This window comes from Drosophila erecta, unplaced genomic scaffold, assembly GCF_003286155.1.
Source record: "Drosophila erecta strain 14021-0224.00,06,07 unplaced genomic scaffold, DereRS2 tig00000092-arrow-pilon, whole genome shotgun sequence".
Lineage (NCBI taxonomy): Eukaryota > Metazoa > Arthropoda > Insecta > Diptera > Drosophilidae > Drosophila > Drosophila erecta.
The window spans coordinates 17,440,291-17,458,160 of NW_020825207.1; the positions used below are offsets into that span (position 1 = coordinate 17,440,291).

Genomic DNA, 17,870 nt, shown 5'->3' on the forward strand with positions numbered 1-17,870 from the left:
ACGAGCTTAAAGCAGTTTTGAACTACTGGATAAATAGTTTTTATTTCTCATAAGTTATGCATATACATTCCCCTTCACTTCAAAAGTAGAGGCAAGATTCTTTCGTATTACAGAGTAATTGTTTCCATATATTGCTCGAATGATCTGGTAATTACTGTGTGATCGGGGGCCAGGTGGGTATCCGCCATCACAGCCAGTCTATACTTGTCTCCAAAGCGATGGAGATTTAGGGAAAGACAGGTCTTCGATTGTGGTGGCCGGAAGAGAAGAACATCCTGGACTTTCTGACCCCAGGCCGCTTGAAACTCAGCAGTGGCACCGTAGATTTCAGTGATGGTGATGGGAAAGTTGTATGAGAAAAAGTTGATGAATATTTTTGTGATAACATGAGGCAAAAGGGATGTGAGTAGGCTGTACTTTGTCTGTCCAATAGAAGCTAAATATATAATGATCTGTTGCTTTCTGATTCGTTCAACAATCTGATGGAGTTCTTTGGTGTGATTTGCGTCTGGTTGCCTTAGAGGCAGTTGCAAAAAGACTACACCCCCAATATTTTCAGATTTATCCCCACTGCGATCTGTGAAGTATCCTTTATCTATGGTCCTACAAGTGGTGTTCAAGTAATTGGGGACTTTCAAGTCACCCGAGAATGTATTAAAGTAATCGTGAACGGCCCCTGCCAAGCAAGTTAAGCTAAAGTCTGATTCTCGGAGATCACTATTGAATTTACCCTGATTTCTGGTCCTTAGTTGGGCGCCATCTATTGATCGCCCAAAGGAGACTATTTTCCTGCCTGCATAGGACTTTTTATGCAAAATATTTAACTCCTTTGTGGGCTGTTCGAATAGCACTTCGTAAATGTTTCGTGGGGCCTGGAAAAGCTCCCAGATAATTTTGAAAAACTCCAATTGAGCGTAAAGTAGAAGGGGTACGTACAAGTGGAGTCTGGCACAATAGGTTGAAGTATACGAAGTTTTGCCTTTGATCAAAACATCACCGAAAGCCAAGCACTCGCAGTAAATGTGGTAGGGTAAGAGCAAAACGTGATTTAGATTTAGTCGCCAAAGGAAACGTGTCCAGACCTTTGCCAAATTAGTTGGCTGCAAGCTCTTATACACCGCATTTCTGGCCACCCACCAATTCAGATTTCTTTGCTCTAACTCCCTATTCAGAAGCAATCGCACAGTTTGAAAACGACCCACTTCATTTCGGTAGCTGACTGAACGCCTTTTAAGTTTCTTGAGCATAGTTCGACTCCTTATATAGCCCAAGATGACATTTACCAGGACAATTACGACCAAAGAAGCCAACTGACTTAGGTTTCCAACCTGATTACTGGACGTGGAGCCATCGGGAGTTTCCAGAGATTCAAATTCGTAGATGAACTTTTGCCAACGGCAAATGACAAGATGGATTATGTGATTGATGAGTCTGCTGATGTGTTCCGGCTTTCGCACAAAGCGGGAAAGTTTTGGATTCGAGTTGTCCCCCAATCCATCGCTTAGAGTCATCATGGTTCTCTTGTGTGGATCGTGCAGCAGAAGCATCTCACTCACATGCAGATCCTCCTCCTCGGCAATTATCAGGTGGTGTAGCTTGATGAGTATGTAGTAGGGCTGAGTGCTATCCGAGTTTGGGATCACAATCACCTGCCACTGGGGAAGATCTGATGGGATGTACTTCGTGGCCAGCTCGCTGACATACTCCTGAATATTCGATTCGGTAACTGGACGACCTCGGTACTTGTGGGTGCTGAGCAGGACGTGGTTGTTGATGTTGAACCCGCTGCAATAAGATAATTGTCATTTGAATCTATCATGGTAGTGCACTGTGGAGCACCCACCTGCTATCGTTCACCCACGCATAGTGCCCCCAACAGGTGACGAGTTTTTGACGCAGCTTGGGGAACCTGAGTATCCCAGTCTTGTCCCGCAGATCAGTTAGATTCTGGGCATAGGCCATCCGTATCCTCTCGAAGTCACAGTTGCCCTCCACTTGCAGCAGGAAGTGAAATACGCCCGCATTCTTCGGCGTGTCGATTAAAGTCCGGATCTTCTTGGACTTTGAGATGGTCAGGTTCGGGTACTTGATGCTCAGCACATAGTTGGAAAGTTCGTTGCCAAAGTGAGCACCTGAGAATATGGATTGGGATTAGAAGTGCCGAAATTTAATAGCTGACTTGCCACCTCTACTGTTGTATTCAAATCTGCGATTAAAGTCATAACATCAAAGAAGCCAATAACGTAAATAATAACAATATGTTTAAACAATGAGTAGCAACTAGATTCCCGCATACTTGATACCCTATATTAGAAAGGTAGATGGCGAAAAATAATAATCAGCGCGCTTGAATTGAATTTAAATTTAAATTGAATTGATGTCTCGGTAGCCAGATTGTTTTAGCTCCTAGTTCGTTAAACCTAATCAAGCACAAGACTTTTCTATACGGCATCATCCCCGACGATTAGCGGGTATCAAGCAGCGAAGACTGGTCTTATCAATGGTGAAATTTTTATGAGTAATTCAGTTGGTCAAGGTTCGTTCGGTCGCTTGTCTGGGTTCCGCAAAGGTGCAACAGGTAATCTGTATTATTTATAAACAAAAACCTTATCAACACCACTTTCTCTACGACTCTCTCACTTTCCTTCTCCGCTTTTTTCGCTCTCTTAGCGTCCTCTATCTCTTCTGTTTGGCTTGCGTTTCCGCCAGCCATGATCCTTTCTGATCTTAATGATCCTTTGGCTGACTGAGAATCGGTTAATCAACCCATGGATCGTTTATTTATATGGCCGGCCCCTTTTGAAGTTATTGATTTATGCGGCTTATCAGTGGGGCAGCGCGTGTCGCGGATCGCCGATCGCCGATCATCGATCACTGCAGGGGATGTATGTCGAGCACTTACACAGGAATGATAACAGCAGTAAAGGCACTAGCATCAGAGCAACCACAAAGCAGAACAGGGTCTTCAGCAGCGATTTCAGTTCCTGCCAGAAACTGGGAGGTATGTGTTAGGTGCTTTCCTATTTTAATCAATCATTCAAGATCTGCCTAGTTCTACCTTTCCATTTTGCCGATTAATAGCTTACAGAAGCCGCCTTCTAAGCAATCTGTATTTGAGCTGCACTATAGTATGTACACCTCCGATTCTTCGATCCGTCTTGGTTTTTTCCAGCAGCTCCCACGTTCGCGTCTCCCAAAGTTTCGAATACAACTGATCATTGGGGACGAAGCTTCGCGTGAGATTTGTTTTGTTGAGCGGCTTATCAGCAAATGGAAGGCACTCGCTCTTTTACTTGCACTGCAATGCAAAATTGAAACGTAATCAATTTCGTTATCAAAATGTTTATGTTTGGGGGCTTCAAATCGAAGCGGGAGTTCTGTTCTATTTAAAATCGAGTTTTATAATAGTTTTAGCTGGTGGGAATATATATTTTATTTAAGGAAAAAAATAAATTTTTAACAAATTTTCGCGATCATACTTAATGATTTCCAAAATATTGTTGTATGTTAATATTTATATACCACCCAAACTTGAATTTATATGATTTGAAACATTAAGTAGCATATACCTAAATAAGATTGGTTATAAAATTAAATAAACCTAAATGCTTTAATAATAAAATTATTGTTTATAACTTTTTGTATATCATTTTTTGGTGGTATTGGTGGCTCTCTGAGCTGGTTCCGCGAACTTTTGTCGCCTCTGCAAAGGATAAGTCTCTCTTTCTCTCTCTCTCTCCCTCTCTCTGTCCTCTCTCTGACTATTACATTCTCTCCTTTCTCAGTTTCCATTTGGGGCTTTGGAGCTCAGTCGTTTGCTGGCTTTCAACGCGGTCGGTTCGTTGGTTTTCCGGACTTTCCTCGCTCTCGTTCCTGTGTTGGTGTCGCGTTGTTTCGACGTTCGTTCTGCTGCTTTGCATTCACACGCCCCCCGACCAGCCACGCCCCCTCCCAGCCGCCCCAATAATATCTCCGCCGTGCGAATGTGTGAGTGTTTTAGCAAATGTTGAAAGGCAGTGAAGGCAGAATGGCCCAAATGATGGGGCGAGGGGCAAGGGGCGCGGTGGTTGGCAAATGAAAAGCCCGTGGAAACCCGTGCATACTGAGTAATGATTTTCGTGCGAGTGTGTGAAAATGAAAATTGTTTTGCTGCGCGTGTTAAATAAAAACGAGGAAGAGTATAATACAGCTTAAAAAATAAAAAAGCTGAAATTTTGCAGAGCAACGAAACCTGGAAATCACAAATAAAATGGCAGCTTCCCGTTTCATACACACACAGTCGAAAGGAAAACTGAAAGCTGATGTTGGCCCATGAATGAACTGATATTAGGTTTGGCAGAAGAGGAAGACCATCATCACCACCCCCGCCACCCACTCACACAAACACCATCACACGCAGATGTGCACACATAAGAACACAGGCAATTTTCAAAAGATTTTGCTGGCCAAAAAATAAAGGAAGCAGAAACGTGCCGCGCATTCGGAGGAGAAAAAGTATAAAAATACATACAGCTGGAAAATAAATAGGTGGGTCAAGTGTAAATTTATTTAACTAGTTGTATACACGAACGTTCCACCCCCTCCCCGTCAGCCCCCCAAACAGGCCACCCAGCTCCCACACAAAAATCGTAGCATGCTTTCCAGCGTTTGCCCTTCGCTTGCCCACAAAAATATATCTCTCTTCGAGTGTGTGTGTATGTGTGTGTGTGCGCGTGTATGTAGTTGCCTCCTTCCTGTTGTTGTTGCTGGCGCTGCTGCTTGTACATAAAAATAAATTATGGCCGTGCCCCTAAAAATAGCAGCAGGAATTACAAGGAGCAAGGATCGCTCGGCTCCTGCAGCAGCATAAATCATTATGTAGCCAAATGTCAATATAACACTTTAGGCCCCACACACACACACGCACACGCACACAGCCGCAGAGAAAGGATACTATGAGAGCGGACTATCCGAGACTGTGTATGTGTGCGAGCTAGTCTGTGTGTGTTGGTGCAAGGTTCACCATCTGAATTGGTTCAATTGAACCAAGTTCACTGCTAAATACAAAAAGAAATTCTATTTCTTCAGCCTAAGTTTGTACTTGGATACAAATAAATATTTCGATTTAATCTGCAACGTGTTATTGCTTGGTTTCAATAAGAAATCCTTTTAATAAAGCACAATCATCAATATAGTTCTGCCCTTTTTATTTCATAATTTGTTTACGGATAATAATAGGAAATCATATGCCTAACTTTTATAATTGATACCTCATTACCTCGAGTAATGAACGCAACATTTATTAATAACTGTAATATAAGGTTATGCTGCTAGAAGGACATTACTGTAATTAACGATAGCTAATTATTATTTATTAGGTTCGACGACTTTGCAAGTTTGAGACTAAACACACCTATTTGATATAACACCTAATTGATACCATTGAAGTACGTAATATTTGATTGCAAACTATTTATTTTATAGAAATCAAACCCAAAATCTATTATTTTCAGTTCTCAATACTGAGTGTTTTGAATCTCACACGTTCACACTCACACAAACGCACAGATTCACAGGAAGTGACAACAGGGAAAAGCCAGCAAGAAGAAGAGGAGCGGCACGGGGAGGGGGGATAGGAAGCAGATAGGAAACTTTGTCTGTGAAAAACTCAGTCTGCAGCTATTTCACTTCCTTGAACTCCTGTGGCAGCCACAACAATAACTGCGGTGGCTCTCTCGCTTTTCCTCTCTTTCCGTCTCTCTGGCTGTTTTTCCTCCTCAGCGCTCTCACTAGTTTTCCCTCCACGCAGGCGCTCTTCAGCAGCCTCAACTCGTCTTTCAATTTTTCCGTGTTTCTGGCTTGGCTCATTTGTTTATTTTTAGTTTGCTGTCATAGAACCTCATCTTATCCCACCCACACATGTGCCCTCTCTGTGTGCGTATGTGCCTGCAATTAAATGGCCGTTAGACGCTTTGGGCCTTATTAATATGCCGAGATATGTGCAAAAGTTCTTAGTTGGCCAAGTCTTCTAATGCTTTCCCTTCCAGTGCGCCCCCTTGACTTTCCCCCTGCTGGAAATTTTTAAAAATGAAACTGGTTCAAGGTCGGCGAAACGAGGTTGTTGCACCGACGTTTACGGCCAAAAGAGAAAGGGCCAAGGGATAATTAAATACAGACCATAAATCAACTACTTGTAAAGCGGTCAATTCATCGATGTGCCCCCAATATTTATGGCAAATTCTTAGAATGATTTTGGGTAAACTTAAAGTATACATTTATCAAATTTCGGTGGGCTAAAAAATAATCACGATCAATAAAGAACGTCCGCATAGTAACACGATTATAAATAAGCTTCATAATTCTTAATAATTTGAGGGGCCTTTGACCTTATTTAATTAAATCGCACCAGCACCTTTTTTATTAGCATTCTATCATCTAGAGACCGCCTTATCGAATGCAAACTGTAGTTGATAGCTAGCAGAGTCGGTCAGCATTGGGGTCAGTCCGCATTTAATAGCTGTGTTTACGCAGCGGAGAAAAGCGGCAAGGAAAATCCGAACAAAAGTGAAAACGGCGGGCGGCGTTTTTCACGAAATCCAGGGGAGCGCTTGGAAAGGAGGAGGGACGGGGCAGGGGACCCCTCGCGTGCTGCAACGTCCATGAAATGACGAGGCCTTCTTGCCTTTTTATGGAGCTCACGTGTCAGGGGACGCCCCGAAAGCCCAGGTAGAATGGTTTAGAGACGAAGTGGGATGGGGGGGTGTTCGTTTCAGGAATCTCATAAACACATGATATGCTCAACAGACACCCACACTCAAACGCACGCACACACACACATCCACACACAAATTATATATAAATGCTGAGGGGCGCAGATGGTTAAGTATCCCTGTAGGAGCTTACGTAATCCCGAAACGTGAGCCTTAATCACTTTCAACTAAGGTTTCGTGGACGAGCGTTAAGCGGGGTCTCAGCTGAAGTGGAGTTTATGCAGGAGTTTCGCGTGGAGGATCATAAGTTGCCACGAAAACGAAATCTCTTTTCAGGCACTGAACTCCGTATAATTGAAATTTAAGCTGAACAGGACATGCTTCTGCATTAATTGAGTCAAATGGTTAGTTGAAGCACAAGGAACACAAAAAACTTAAGTGGTATCATTTAAATTGAAATAGTTAAAGGTTGAATGTATACAGACCATTTAGTTTAAACACTATTAAACATTAATTGAATGTATATCCCTTTTTTAACCTAATACAATAAGGAAACTCGGCTGAAAAATCCACTTCCTGAAAACTCGCTTCGCATTTGGAATTCCGAGCACTGCCGACCGGCAAACATTTCATTTCTCCTGTGATTTGGCGTGCCATTACCGTTCGTCACGTGCTCGCACCACTGAACCACCCCACCACCCGAGTCCACCCACTTCCGTCCGTTCCACTCCACATACCAAAGTGGAGTCCCTGGAGTCGGGACCCGCATCCAGGACTCGTTGTCCTTTTTATGTGTGGCCTGCCAGCCTGGCGTTGCCGTAATTATCCTGGCATTGGTAATTATGCGACACAAAACAGAAGTGGGGCCATACATTAAACAGCAGTTTAAAGAGGCAGCGAGGAAATGGGAAAAGCAATAGAATCAGCAAGTCACTTGGAAAAATATGTACATCCTTTCTGGCAATTTAATTAGGCAGATGCAGAACTGGTATCCTCTATGATTTCTATGGTTCTTGTAATCATGCCAACGTTTGGCATGAGTATACAATGAGTATAAGTTGATTCCAAATTGTTCTCTACGTTGCAGAAGTTCTTGAAAAGTATGTTGCATTTTATTGAAAAGTGCCGTTGGGTGTCGCGAACCGGAACCGGAAACGGAAGTCGGTAGGCGACAGGTGCCAGGCACCTCACCTCTCAACATTTCTCGAATTTCCCTAGCCCACTCCCTTCCCCTGATGAAATATTCATTTGTAATCGATAATTCCGCAAAAGAGCAAACATAGAGAATCATGCGGCGGCATAATAAGTAGGAAAAGGTCCCAGTTTTCCGCGTTTCCCTCAGTTTCCTCTGCATTTCCAGCCGCATTGAATGCCGCCACGAATCGAGGACGATAGTCAACTTGTCTGCACCAAAAATAAGGACGAGAAGGATGAACAAAAATTCCAATAATTTTAGCCAAAGTGTGCACGCAGTTCAAAGCGGTCCGAGGACTGTCCGACTTGTGTCCAATGCCATGTTTTATTGTCACAGATCAATTTGGCCGATAAGTCCTCCTGGAAGTCCTGGTGGAGTTTCATATACATACACACTTCGTTTATTGCGCTTGTAATATTCAGCTTTCTGCTGAATTTAATTGGATATTCAAAAAGTTTTCGATTAGCCTAAAACGAAAGTGATTCAATAAATAATTGTATTATTTTACTCCTGAAATGACTCTATACTTCGGTTAAATTATATATTATATCAATTATATTATATTATACCGAATTAAAGCAGATATTAAAGCAGACATATTTTTGCGACAAAACTGAGCTTTATGCTATTTAAAATAACCATTTTATTCATTTTATTCCTGACCACAACGCAAAACAACCGCATTTCAACTGCCTTTAATGCATTGACAAATCATTATGGTAATCTATATTAAAGCCAAATTGCCGTACATCGGGCCCAAAGGACATCGGGCGACCGAGCGAGCCCCATTAAAAATTCTATTAAAAGTTATTTACGGCAAGTTTGGTCCATTGAATGCCACCACGTTGCACACGGCCTGTCTGCCATTATGTGTCTTTGTGTTTGGGGAGGCACTCAACTCAAACAAAAAGCAACAAGAACCCAAAAGCATTGTCTATGCACGTTCATAAATAAGAAATGCAGTCGAGCCCACGTCGAGTGTCCAACCCTTGCTGCCCACCCCTAAATCTTTTCCATAAAGCCCCTACTCGGCTCCGCCCGAGTCTCAACGCCAATTCCAATCCCCTTCATTGACAATAAATTTGCATACACAGCACTTGCACTTCCTGCAGACTTTGGCTCGAATGGGGGCGAAAGTCGGAGCCCGACAGGAAGCCCAGTCAGTTTACATGCAGATCAGCATAATTGATTTCGGATGGAGCACTGGCAAAAACGGTCATTTCTGGTCTAAGTGAGGGGCTTTAAAGCCCCTTTAGTTGCACAGATTTTGAGCGATGGGCCTGTAAACTGGGGTAATTTAGTTTCGCACGCAGTTACTACTTAATTATTAAATATAAATTTAAAAGAACACCAATGGCCCTTTAAAGTTATTCTACAAAATCATGACCCAATTCAAATGTGCATTTATTAATTGCATTTCAAGGAGAATGTGTTAAATCAATTTTTTTTTTGCAATTAAATTACGCGTGATAAAAAGAGTGGAAATATGCAATGCATGAGTAAAATATGTAATATGAAAGTGTCTGATAAATTGGGTATAGTTATCCAATTAATTTCTTTCTGTGTGTGAAATTATGCGTTTGGTTGTGCCACAAAAACTGGAAAAAGAGGGGCTGCAGGCGAAGAGTTTAATGCCTCTCCATCGATGGGCAAATTGCTTAAGATAGGGCATGTCCTCTGCGAGAGAGATGTGCCGACAAGGACTCTCATTAGGCCCTTCAGCAGCGTAGGGAGATTATGTGCACCGATAATAGACAGAGATAAGGGCGTGGATAGGGGCGTGGATAGGAGTGCTTGGGTGGTTGGGGGCACGAGAGAGCGGGGCAGGGCCTCCAAGCACAAACCCCAAACCGGAGGCTGAGGCCATTCGGGCCACTAAAACTGGAGCAAGGACAACCCGAACAGCGCCACCAACAAATACTTCACAAAACCCAGAGAGCGGGAAAGAGAAGGGCAGGATATTTGGACAGAAAGAGAGAGAACAAATTGTTACATTGCCTGTGCTACTCACCAATGTGTATGGCTGTGTGCGTGCCTTTCTGACCCCCATCCTTGGCTCTTCCTGTCCAGCTGCACTTCTCGTGTCCTGCTGTGTGGAGTCCTTGCGCTGCTTGCGCTGCTAAAACAACAGGCAAAACAGTGGGAACAGCAGCAGGACATCTGACAACAAGGAGCATAAGCTACCTTCAGCTGTGTCCTGATTATGACAGCTCAAGGAAAATGCGGCCGGACAGCTGAAAATTGTTGAAACTCTCCACGGAGCTCGGCTTTTATGTAGCTTGCACATTTGCACATCTGCACATTTCCACATTCCGCACGTCTGTGTTAATTGCCAAAGTAATAGTCCGCGTGTGTGTGTGAGTGGCACAAAAAATGATTCGCAAAATTTCATTGCATACAGCCAAGGGCAAGGAAAGCTCCAGGGTGTTGATGTCAAGATGGGGAAATGGGAAAGCGAGGGGATCGGGGAAAGGGGCCACAGAAAACCAATCCAATTTAATTTCCAGTTGGCAGCCACATCAACTGGTAAGTTGACTATCGAAGCTTCGCATCAGACGCAATGAAAAATATTAAATGCTGAAACCATCCAGGTACTCCAATGGGAATTTCTCTGATTCCTGAATGAGCGAGAATAGTTGCATGGGATTTTAAAGAATGACAAGACAGTCTAACAAAAGGGGGTGTCATGGAATTAAATGTGAATATAAGTATTACAAAATAAGCTTTTACATATTTGTTTTGTAATTTGCAAGTCCTTTCCCATTTACCTATTGCCATGCTAAGCTTTTCCATTCCCTTCAAGTGCAGGGACCTTCCCATTCATTGCCGTCATCATTCTGATTCACATTTGTTGCTCCCTCATATCACACCATAAGGCTACCCTTCCGCTTCGCTTAAGCTCCTCATTTCTCTATTTCCCCATAAACAAATTTCCGAGGAAAGTTGTCGCCCGCCGCAGCCAGGGAAAGCGTATTCAGACTGGCAGCACCCAGGGGGATTCCCCGCGGCGCGTTTTCACAGCGGCCCACATGGCGTATGAGTGACAGCCAGGCAACGGCGACGTCTAAGTCGTCGACGACTCATATCAAATTACCGTTATGGTTATGCGCAGGCGGTTGAAATGGGGGGATGTGTGTGTGTGTGGTGTCGCATGGAGGGGCCGAGGGGACAGGACATCTAATGAGCGCCGAGGGCCAGCAACTTGGCAGTTATCAATTTCTATAGCATAGCAAATGGAGCGGAGCGCTTAGCCTCTCAACGCATGTGGATAAATTAGATACAAGGGACAACGCTGTAGTCCAGATCCTCGAATATCAGATATCCGTTACCCAGCTGGTAGAAGTGCTAGGGATTTTATTGGCTTAGAATAGAAACTGGAAAGAAAAATAGTAAAATCAAAAAAATGATAACACGGTTTTCGGCGGCTAGTGGCAATCTTATGAAGCTGAATCTTAACTTAATAAACTTAATTGTTCCGGAGATCGAATCGGATCAAGAATAATTATTCTTCATGGGGTCGTAAGCGCTTTTTTCTATCTGATTTATTCTAATAGTAACGGCTTATTATATCCGGAAAGGTATCTTATAAAACTAGAGATAATTACAAGCAATTTATTCGAGTGCTACGTATTTCTTATTATGTGTTATGACCAAGTCCTAGAATAAGTGATTGTAAGGTTGAACTAGATTCAAATTATTTAAAATCGTATTAAAAACGTTTATTGCTTAATATCTTTTCAGCTACCAAATAGTTAAGGGAGGACAAGAGACAAGAGAGAGAGATAGAACGAGACGAGGGCGCAGTTTTTGAGAGTTGAGGGGCAACCATCGGTGATGTGGGACACTTCCCGCCACGGGCAATGCAACAACCCCAACGTTATATACCGTCTGTATCTGATCTATATGGCACGGACGAGATAGAACTGCTGCTGGACGAGATTCGGGAGCTGGAGCTGGAGCCGGTCTGCTGTCAGCTGGACGATGAGCAGGACTTTGAAATAGCTGGCAGCAGGGCCGGCGAGCTCTCCCACTCGCACTCGCACTCGCTGTCCTTGGAATCCCCCCTCGGAACCTGCACCTCCTGGGACTCCCATGCCAACTACAAGCAGAGGGGCGGCCACACCCCCCTGCCCTGGGGCGTCGCCCTCCACTGTGATCCGCAACACTTGAAATCGCCTACAGGGATTGTGCGCATACTATTGGTGGTAAGTCGTGCGGCCCAGTCTGCTCCTGGCCATAACCTACCTTCCCCTTACCTATCTACCAGTTATCCTCGGCCGCCTGTCTGGCCTGCGAATGCTCCGCGGGCACCGTACAGGTGGGCCTCTTTCTACTGCCACTCATCGGACGCCTGAGGCTGATGGTCTTCTGCGCGCTCTTTTCGCTACTCATCACGTGTCTCATGCTCTTTCTGGATATATCGCATATTGCGCTCATGTTCCCATTCAACTGGACTAAAGTGGTGGGTAAAACATTTAATCATGCAGTACTGCGTATTCAAAGTGGAAGTCTTTTCGTCACAGAATACGTGGATGTACCTGAGTGTTGGTTTGATATTTATTTTGAGCTCCACGCTGCTTGTCCACATGGTGCTCTATGCCACTGAATACACATGGGTATCCAAGCACTCGAAGGACACGCTTCTGGCCACTGGGGTAAGATCGAAACGCCTGAATAACATAGCCTGAATAACCAGCACGGGGCTTCCCGCTTCCGAATAGATAATTGGCTATCTGTGCGCCCTGGAGGCATTTCTTCTGTCGGGCATCGCATCCTGGCCGTGGACTCAGTACCGTCAGGTGCCCGACGATGCCAGCGAATTGTTCATCGAGGATCGCGAGATGACGCCGATGAGTCCCATTAATTGTAGCACCGATCTGCAGGCGACGCCATATCACCACAATGGCAATGCGACCACGTCGGATCTGTATAACCAACAACAACAATCGTCCTATAATCAAAAGCCTTATATACCTGGTAAGGAACATAGCAGCTTCCTTTTTCCATCACGGGATGTTAACAGGTCTCCCTTCCAGCCAAACGACCCAATGAGCTCAACAATCAGCGTCCAGCATTGGGTCACACACAAACCGCACGGTCGAAACCCAATCAGCGCTACAGAGAGGGCTACCACTATCACACATCCCGCCAGAGTCCCACTTTCGTGCTGGGCGATGATCAGGGTGCCGGTCCATCCACGTCCCGATCCAATGATAACTCCAGTGCGTGATAGTTCTTAATGCCTCAGCCAGACGAAGGACAGGCGAGCGAGGAAGGGGAATAGTTACAGATATCTCTCAGCCACGAAATTCGGGAAAATCAATTGGAAGCATGGTGGAGCACTTTGGTCGATGTAGGAAGTGAACAAACAGAACGGAAGCCACGCAGAAACAAAAGAAAAGACAAAATTGTTAATTAGTTTAAAACCACAAGCGAAACTCGTCGGGATTAGAAGTTGAGACACCAACAGAGGAAATATTTAAGCAGCCGAGCAAAGCAAACAATAATAAATTTAATATATATTGTGTGTGTATGTGTACTACAAGCCGAGAGAGAAATTTAAAGAATTTAAGCCACAAGAAATTTGAAGCGCAGATCAACCTGGTCTACGCCCACTTGATTAGTTGTACGAACACCAACACCCTTGAAATTGGTCAATGTCGAGCTATAACTAAAATGGATATTAAATTGGTAACTATACGGTATCAAGGTAACGCGCGAAAATTGCGAAATTACGAGCAAAATTTAAGATTCAAATTGGAAGAGCATGAGCATGGAAATGGAAATCAACTTGTTATAAACGTAGTTTTGCTTATTTTTTAATAAAAACAAATAATTCAACAAAGACGAAATCAATCCCTTTGAAATCCATTTTATTCTCTTTATCGATTTAATGCAACAAGGTTACCGTTCAATTTAGATCTTCGAAAATGCATGCATCAGGCTCAAATTTACTTCAGCCCCAGATCCTTTTCCACTGTGTGCGAGCAGACGGCCATCATCTGATCCTTGACGCTGAGGAAGTTGCGAATAGCAGCGGGCTTGGCCTCGGGCCAACCAGCCAGATCGCGGTAGATGGGGCGACAGAACTTCATGCGGAAATTGGAGTTGGCGAATTCGAGGACCTCGTCTAGACGCTTTATCAGGCCAGCACGGATAATCAAGCGATTCAGGCGGAAGCGAATCTCGGCGTTCTTCGAACTCTTCAAGTTATATGTGGATTCCAGTAGGTTAATCTTGCTTTCGGTCAAATCGACAATGTCCTTGCACTCGATCAGTTTGCCCAGGAAGTCAATGAGCTGATGGATGGAAATGGTCTTCTTGATTTCCGCATTGCCAGCCAAATCAGCCACGCTCTTGGAGCTCCAAAGGGTGGCCAGTTCCTTGGTTACGTTAGCGAGGGATTCGTCGAATTTCGGAATGACGGGTGGCATTCCCTCGGTTTTCAGCCACAAGTCCCAGTCGACAACACTCAGTTTATCCTTCTTGTCCGTATCGATAAAGTAGTCGTACAAAGCGCTCTGGAAATCTTTCGTCTCAATCGACTTGTAGGCGTATTTTTTCAGGTAGTCCCTTAGGAAAGGCTCAAAAACGGTTGGTCCGCCAAACAAGTCCTCTAAGTAACGCAGGAACGTGGATCCCTTGATGTAAGGCACTGATGAGAAGGCATCATCGGGTCCACAGCTGGATAGATCCACCACCAGCTTAGTTAGCTCGGGTGTCTTGTTGAGCTGAGTGCGGATGCACTCCTGCAGATCAGTCAGATTGCTGAGCATCTAGGTAAAGCGATAGAAATGGATGAAGGCTTATGACTAAACTGCAACTCAAGTAATGTACTTACTTTGAAGTCCAGCTCCTTGGCGCCCTGCATTCTTCCTACGATCTTGGACTCCACGAACACAGTGAAGCCCTCGTTTAACCAGAAATGCTCGAAGTTCTTGTTGGTCACCAGATTACCAGTCCAGCTGTGGGCGATCTCGTGAGCCACAACGTCCGCCAGAGACTTATCGCCGGCCAAAAGAGTTGGTGTTACGAAGGTGAGGCAAGGATTCTCCATGCCACCATAGGGGAATGATGGGGGCATCACCAGAAGATCGTACTGCTTCCAGACATATGGGCCACACAACTCAGAGGCAGTCTTCAGCATGGTGGCTGTTTCGGAAAACTCCTCGGCGCAGGCATCCACGATGGCTTCCTCTGCCCAGACACTGGAGTTCTCCCCCAGCGGGCGCGAAACCAATTTTCCAATGGCAATGGCCACCAGATAAGCGGGAATGGGCACCTCCTGCTTGAACAGGGTCTTTCCCGGTTCCTTTTTATCAATAAGGGCGCTCATCAGAGCCGTCAGCTCACTGGGATGCTCGACTGTGGCATCGTAGGTAAACTTAACAGCTGGGGTGTCCTGGCAGGGAATCACCGAGCGAGCGTGGATCGCCTGGCACTGGGAGAACATATAGGGATGCTCCTTGCCCAAAGTCTGGGCGGGATTCAGCCACTGCAATCCACTGGCACTGCTTGAAGTCTCGTAATCGATGCGAACGGTAAGGCTAGAATGGAGTGTGTGGAGATAATCAATGACCATATAGATTAGATTATCTATCGCCGAGGTGTTACCTCCCCTTAGCCGTTCCAGATGGCAACTCCAGCGTTAGCTTCTGGCCAATATCATCGACGGCATCGCTGATAAAGAAGTTGATCGGGAGCTCACTGCCTCCGGCCAGCAGCGTGGCATTGGTTACATTAATATCGCGCACATCCAGGAGCTAAATCGTATGGAAGGTAAATTGTTAAATAATAGAACATAATATATATGTATATTTATGAACTTCTATGAACATGCTAGGGAATGAATCCCTTCCGGCAATCTTATGCGGGATACAATCCGATCCCCCCAATACTCACAATCTTATCCAGATTGGCAGTCAGCACCTTGAAGCGATGGAGCACGCTTCCTTGAATTTTGGTGGCTCCGAAGTCGACCTTCCAGTTGAGAGCACTGTGCTCCGTGGTGATCAAATCGGGCTGCGAGTAAGAACTGGGATCCACGACTCCTAGACGACCCATGCTGCGTTTTTGAACCTGGTAAATCGGGAGTAGTTTGTATGAAGTGCACAAGCCGCGGGTGGAGACTGAAAAAGAATACGAAATACTTGTAAATTGTTAACTTTCCGCGATAGTGCTATCGTATGACAATAAAAATTGGGGCAGATAAGCCAAAAGCTGTGGTTAAGTTTTACCAGCTGCTGTTGGTGGTTTTAAACATTTACGTTCACTGATGACCGCACTTTCTATATAGTATATTTTCCTACGTACATATATTTAACTCGTAGGCGGCGTCTTTCGATATGGGTGCAAAATGAAGCAGATACAAATGAGATGAATAAATTGCAATTCACTGCCACACAGCCGGTAAATGTCAGGGTTGTCGCGGCTCGCAAAGTGTTTAACACAACAACTACATATATTATTATGTATAACACAAATTGCACACCTTTAGGTAGAGCCCTTAGAACTCTTTTCAAGTAGTTTTCTTTTCGATTTGAATGGCTGATATTCTGGTATAAATAGTTCAGGCTATATTAATTAGCCTGAAGTTTAAGTGCCTGGCATCCCTTTTTGCAGCCTTGCCAGCCCCAAAAACTGAAGCTTTTCTTCGATTAGTGAAGTCAGCTTGTTGATACCCTGTTATGAATAATAAAATACTAAATGCTTATACAAAAAATATAAATTATAGTAGATAACAGTATAACTTCTATTAGATTTTTCCACGTTTTGTATTTATCTTAATTACAATGACTTCTTAACAGCATATCAACGCAAAATGTAGTCCTTGGGATAATCCATAATGTTGGGGAAGTTCTCCAGCGTTTCCTTGTCGATATGATCCAGTCGCTGGGGAATCGAGCGCGGTGTGCGGATTTGATTCGTGACATTCTGCAGGATTTCCTCGGGCACTTGATCGTCGGCGAACAAATGCAGTCTTTGCATGGTGTGCCTGCGCTGCAGATTTCCGCGCATCGAGTTGTACACGGCCTTCTTCATCACCATCGTGGGATCCTTTTCGTGCAGCTGCCACGCCAGGGTCCACGAAGCGCCGCCTGGATATCCGGTGTGGTGAAAGTAAACCCTCTTGACCCATTCGTCTCCGGGCAATGCGATTTCCCGCGTGTTGATCAGCACCACATGATCCCCGCAGTCATCTGGAAAATTACAGGTACGGTTTTTATTGGATGCCCATTGGGGATAACTTGCTTAACCTAAAAGTACAATGATCACTGGTCAAAAATAAGGTGTGGAATAACCGAATGGTCATTCAGTTGCGGTCCAAATAGTAGTTTTTAGCGGAGGAAGTTACTAATAGGCGACTGCTAACCATTTTAGCAGTTCCTTATAAACATATTTGTTAAATTATTAAGCATTAATTTTGAAGTTTTGTTCTCTATTATTGCTGAATTAATACTTCTACTTGAATCGCAGGCTGAACGGTCAAATAATTACCATTTTCGAATTTCAATTTATTTGTTTTCATTTTTACTTGCAGCAGCAACAACAACAACAACTAAGAAAACACGCCGGTGATGCAATGACAACGAAATGCCCCAAGAAAGGGCTTCACTCATTCGATTTCGACATAGAAACTTAACGTAAACTGGGCCGACGGATAATACTTACTCATGGGGTGATAAATAGGCTTCTGGAGGCCCATTAAATGCGTTTTAACCAATTTTGCCGACTCGAATGGATTCTGCCAGGTGCAATCGTAAATGTGCCAAGTGCGCGCGAACGTTGCCCATTGCTAAATTGGGAGAAAAGTTAGTGATTGCCTTTTGCACATTGGGGGTAGTAAGCTTACGCACCTGCACACGCTTGGCAATGGACATTTTGAATGATTTTTAATTTAACAAATTAACTTTGGAGAAAATAAATAGTTTCTCAGCTGGCAACCAGTGTGACCACTGCATGGAATCAGAAAAATACCGTATAGC

At 44.2% G+C, this 17,870-nt stretch overlaps 3 protein-coding genes across 8 annotated transcripts; 1 reads left to right on the forward strand and 2 right to left on the reverse strand.

Moving 5' to 3' along the window:
- Positions 1–23: 23 nt before the first annotated feature.
- LOC6549261 lies at positions 24–2,713 on the reverse strand. The gene is made up of 3 exons (XM_026980262.1): positions 2,641–2,713; positions 1,844–2,132; positions 24–1,785 (listed from the first exon to the last, which is right to left on the reverse strand). Exons 1-3 carry the CDS (start codon positions 2,711–2,713, stop codon positions 108–110), a joined length of 2,040 nt encoding a protein of 679 aa, XP_026836063.1. The 3' UTR covers positions 24–107.
- A 1,090-nt stretch (positions 2,714–3,803) lies between these two features.
- LOC6549260 lies at positions 3,804–13,435 on the forward strand. 3 transcript variants are annotated; one of them, XM_015156457.2, is made up of 7 exons: positions 3,804–4,106; positions 4,221–4,527; positions 11,626–12,089; positions 12,152–12,346; positions 12,408–12,539; positions 12,606–12,861; positions 12,921–13,435. In XM_015156457.2, exons 3-7 carry the CDS (start codon positions 11,745–11,747, stop codon positions 13,112–13,114), a joined length of 1,122 nt encoding a protein of 373 aa, XP_015011943.1. In that variant the 5' UTR covers positions 3,804–4,106; positions 4,221–4,527; positions 11,626–11,744; the 3' UTR covers positions 13,115–13,435. The 3 variants fall into 3 exon arrangements, with proteins under 3 accessions (XP_015011943.1, XP_026837018.1, XP_001974336.1); XM_026981217.1 differs by having other exon boundaries at positions 3,804–3,987; XM_001974300.3 differs by having other exon boundaries at positions 3,804–4,527.
- A 305-nt stretch (positions 13,436–13,740) lies between these two features.
- Positions 13,741–17,862, reverse strand: LOC6549259 (39S ribosomal protein L13, mitochondrial). Of its 4 annotated transcripts, XM_015156582.2 has the most exons (6): positions 17,742–17,862; positions 17,557–17,680; positions 15,787–16,013; positions 15,499–15,647; positions 14,726–15,431; positions 13,741–14,660 (listed from the first exon to the last, which is right to left on the reverse strand). In XM_015156582.2, the coding sequence occupies exons 1-6, from the start codon at positions 17,763–17,765 to the stop codon at positions 13,836–13,838; spliced, it is 2,055 nt and encodes a 684-aa protein (XP_015012068.1). In that variant the 5' UTR covers positions 17,766–17,862; the 3' UTR covers positions 13,741–13,835. The 4 variants fall into 4 exon arrangements, with proteins under 4 accessions (XP_015012068.1, XP_001974335.1, XP_026836576.1 ...); XM_001974299.3 differs by lacking the exons at positions 17,557–17,680; positions 17,742–17,862 and adding an exon at positions 16,198–16,323; XM_026980775.1 differs by lacking the exons at positions 17,557–17,680; positions 17,742–17,862 and adding an exon at positions 16,122–16,196.
- Between the last annotated feature and the right edge of the window lie 8 nt (positions 17,863–17,870).

Excerpts from the sequence above, each read along its gene's own strand:
- LOC6549261 (XM_026980262.1), bottom strand. The coding sequence starts at position 2,713 with ATGGCTGGCGGAAACGCAAGCCAAACAGAAGAGATAGAGGACGCTAAG. Across the intron at positions 2,133-2,640 it reads GAAAAAAGCGGAGAAGGAAA|GTGCTCACTTTGGCAACGAA; the intron begins GTGAGAGAGTCG and ends CCATATTCTCAG. Across the intron at positions 1,786-1,843 it reads GCGTGGGTGAACGATAGCAG|CGGGTTCAACATCAACAACC; the intron begins GTGGGTGCTCCA and ends ATCTTATTGCAG.
- LOC6549260 (XM_001974300.3), top strand. The coding sequence starts at position 11,745 with ATGCAACAACCCCAACGTTATATACCGTCTGTATCTGATCTATATGGC. Across the intron at positions 12,090-12,151 it reads TTGTGCGCATACTATTGGTG|TTATCCTCGGCCGCCTGTCT; the intron begins GTAAGTCGTGCG and ends CCTATCTACCAG. Across the intron at positions 12,862-12,920 it reads TCAAAAGCCTTATATACCTG|CCAAACGACCCAATGAGCTC; the intron begins GTAAGGAACATA and ends TCTCCCTTCCAG.
- LOC6549259 (XM_015156582.2), bottom strand. The coding sequence starts at position 17,765 with ATGTCCATTGCCAAGCGTGTGCAG. Across the intron at positions 16,014-17,556 it reads GCCTATTTATCACCCCATGA|TCTCCACCCGCGGCTTGTGC; the intron begins GTAAGTATTATC and ends ATTCTTTTTCAG. Across the intron at positions 15,432-15,498 it reads TCTGGAACGGCTAAGGGGAG|CCTTACCGTTCGCATCGATT; the intron begins GTAACACCTCGG and ends ACTCCATTCTAG.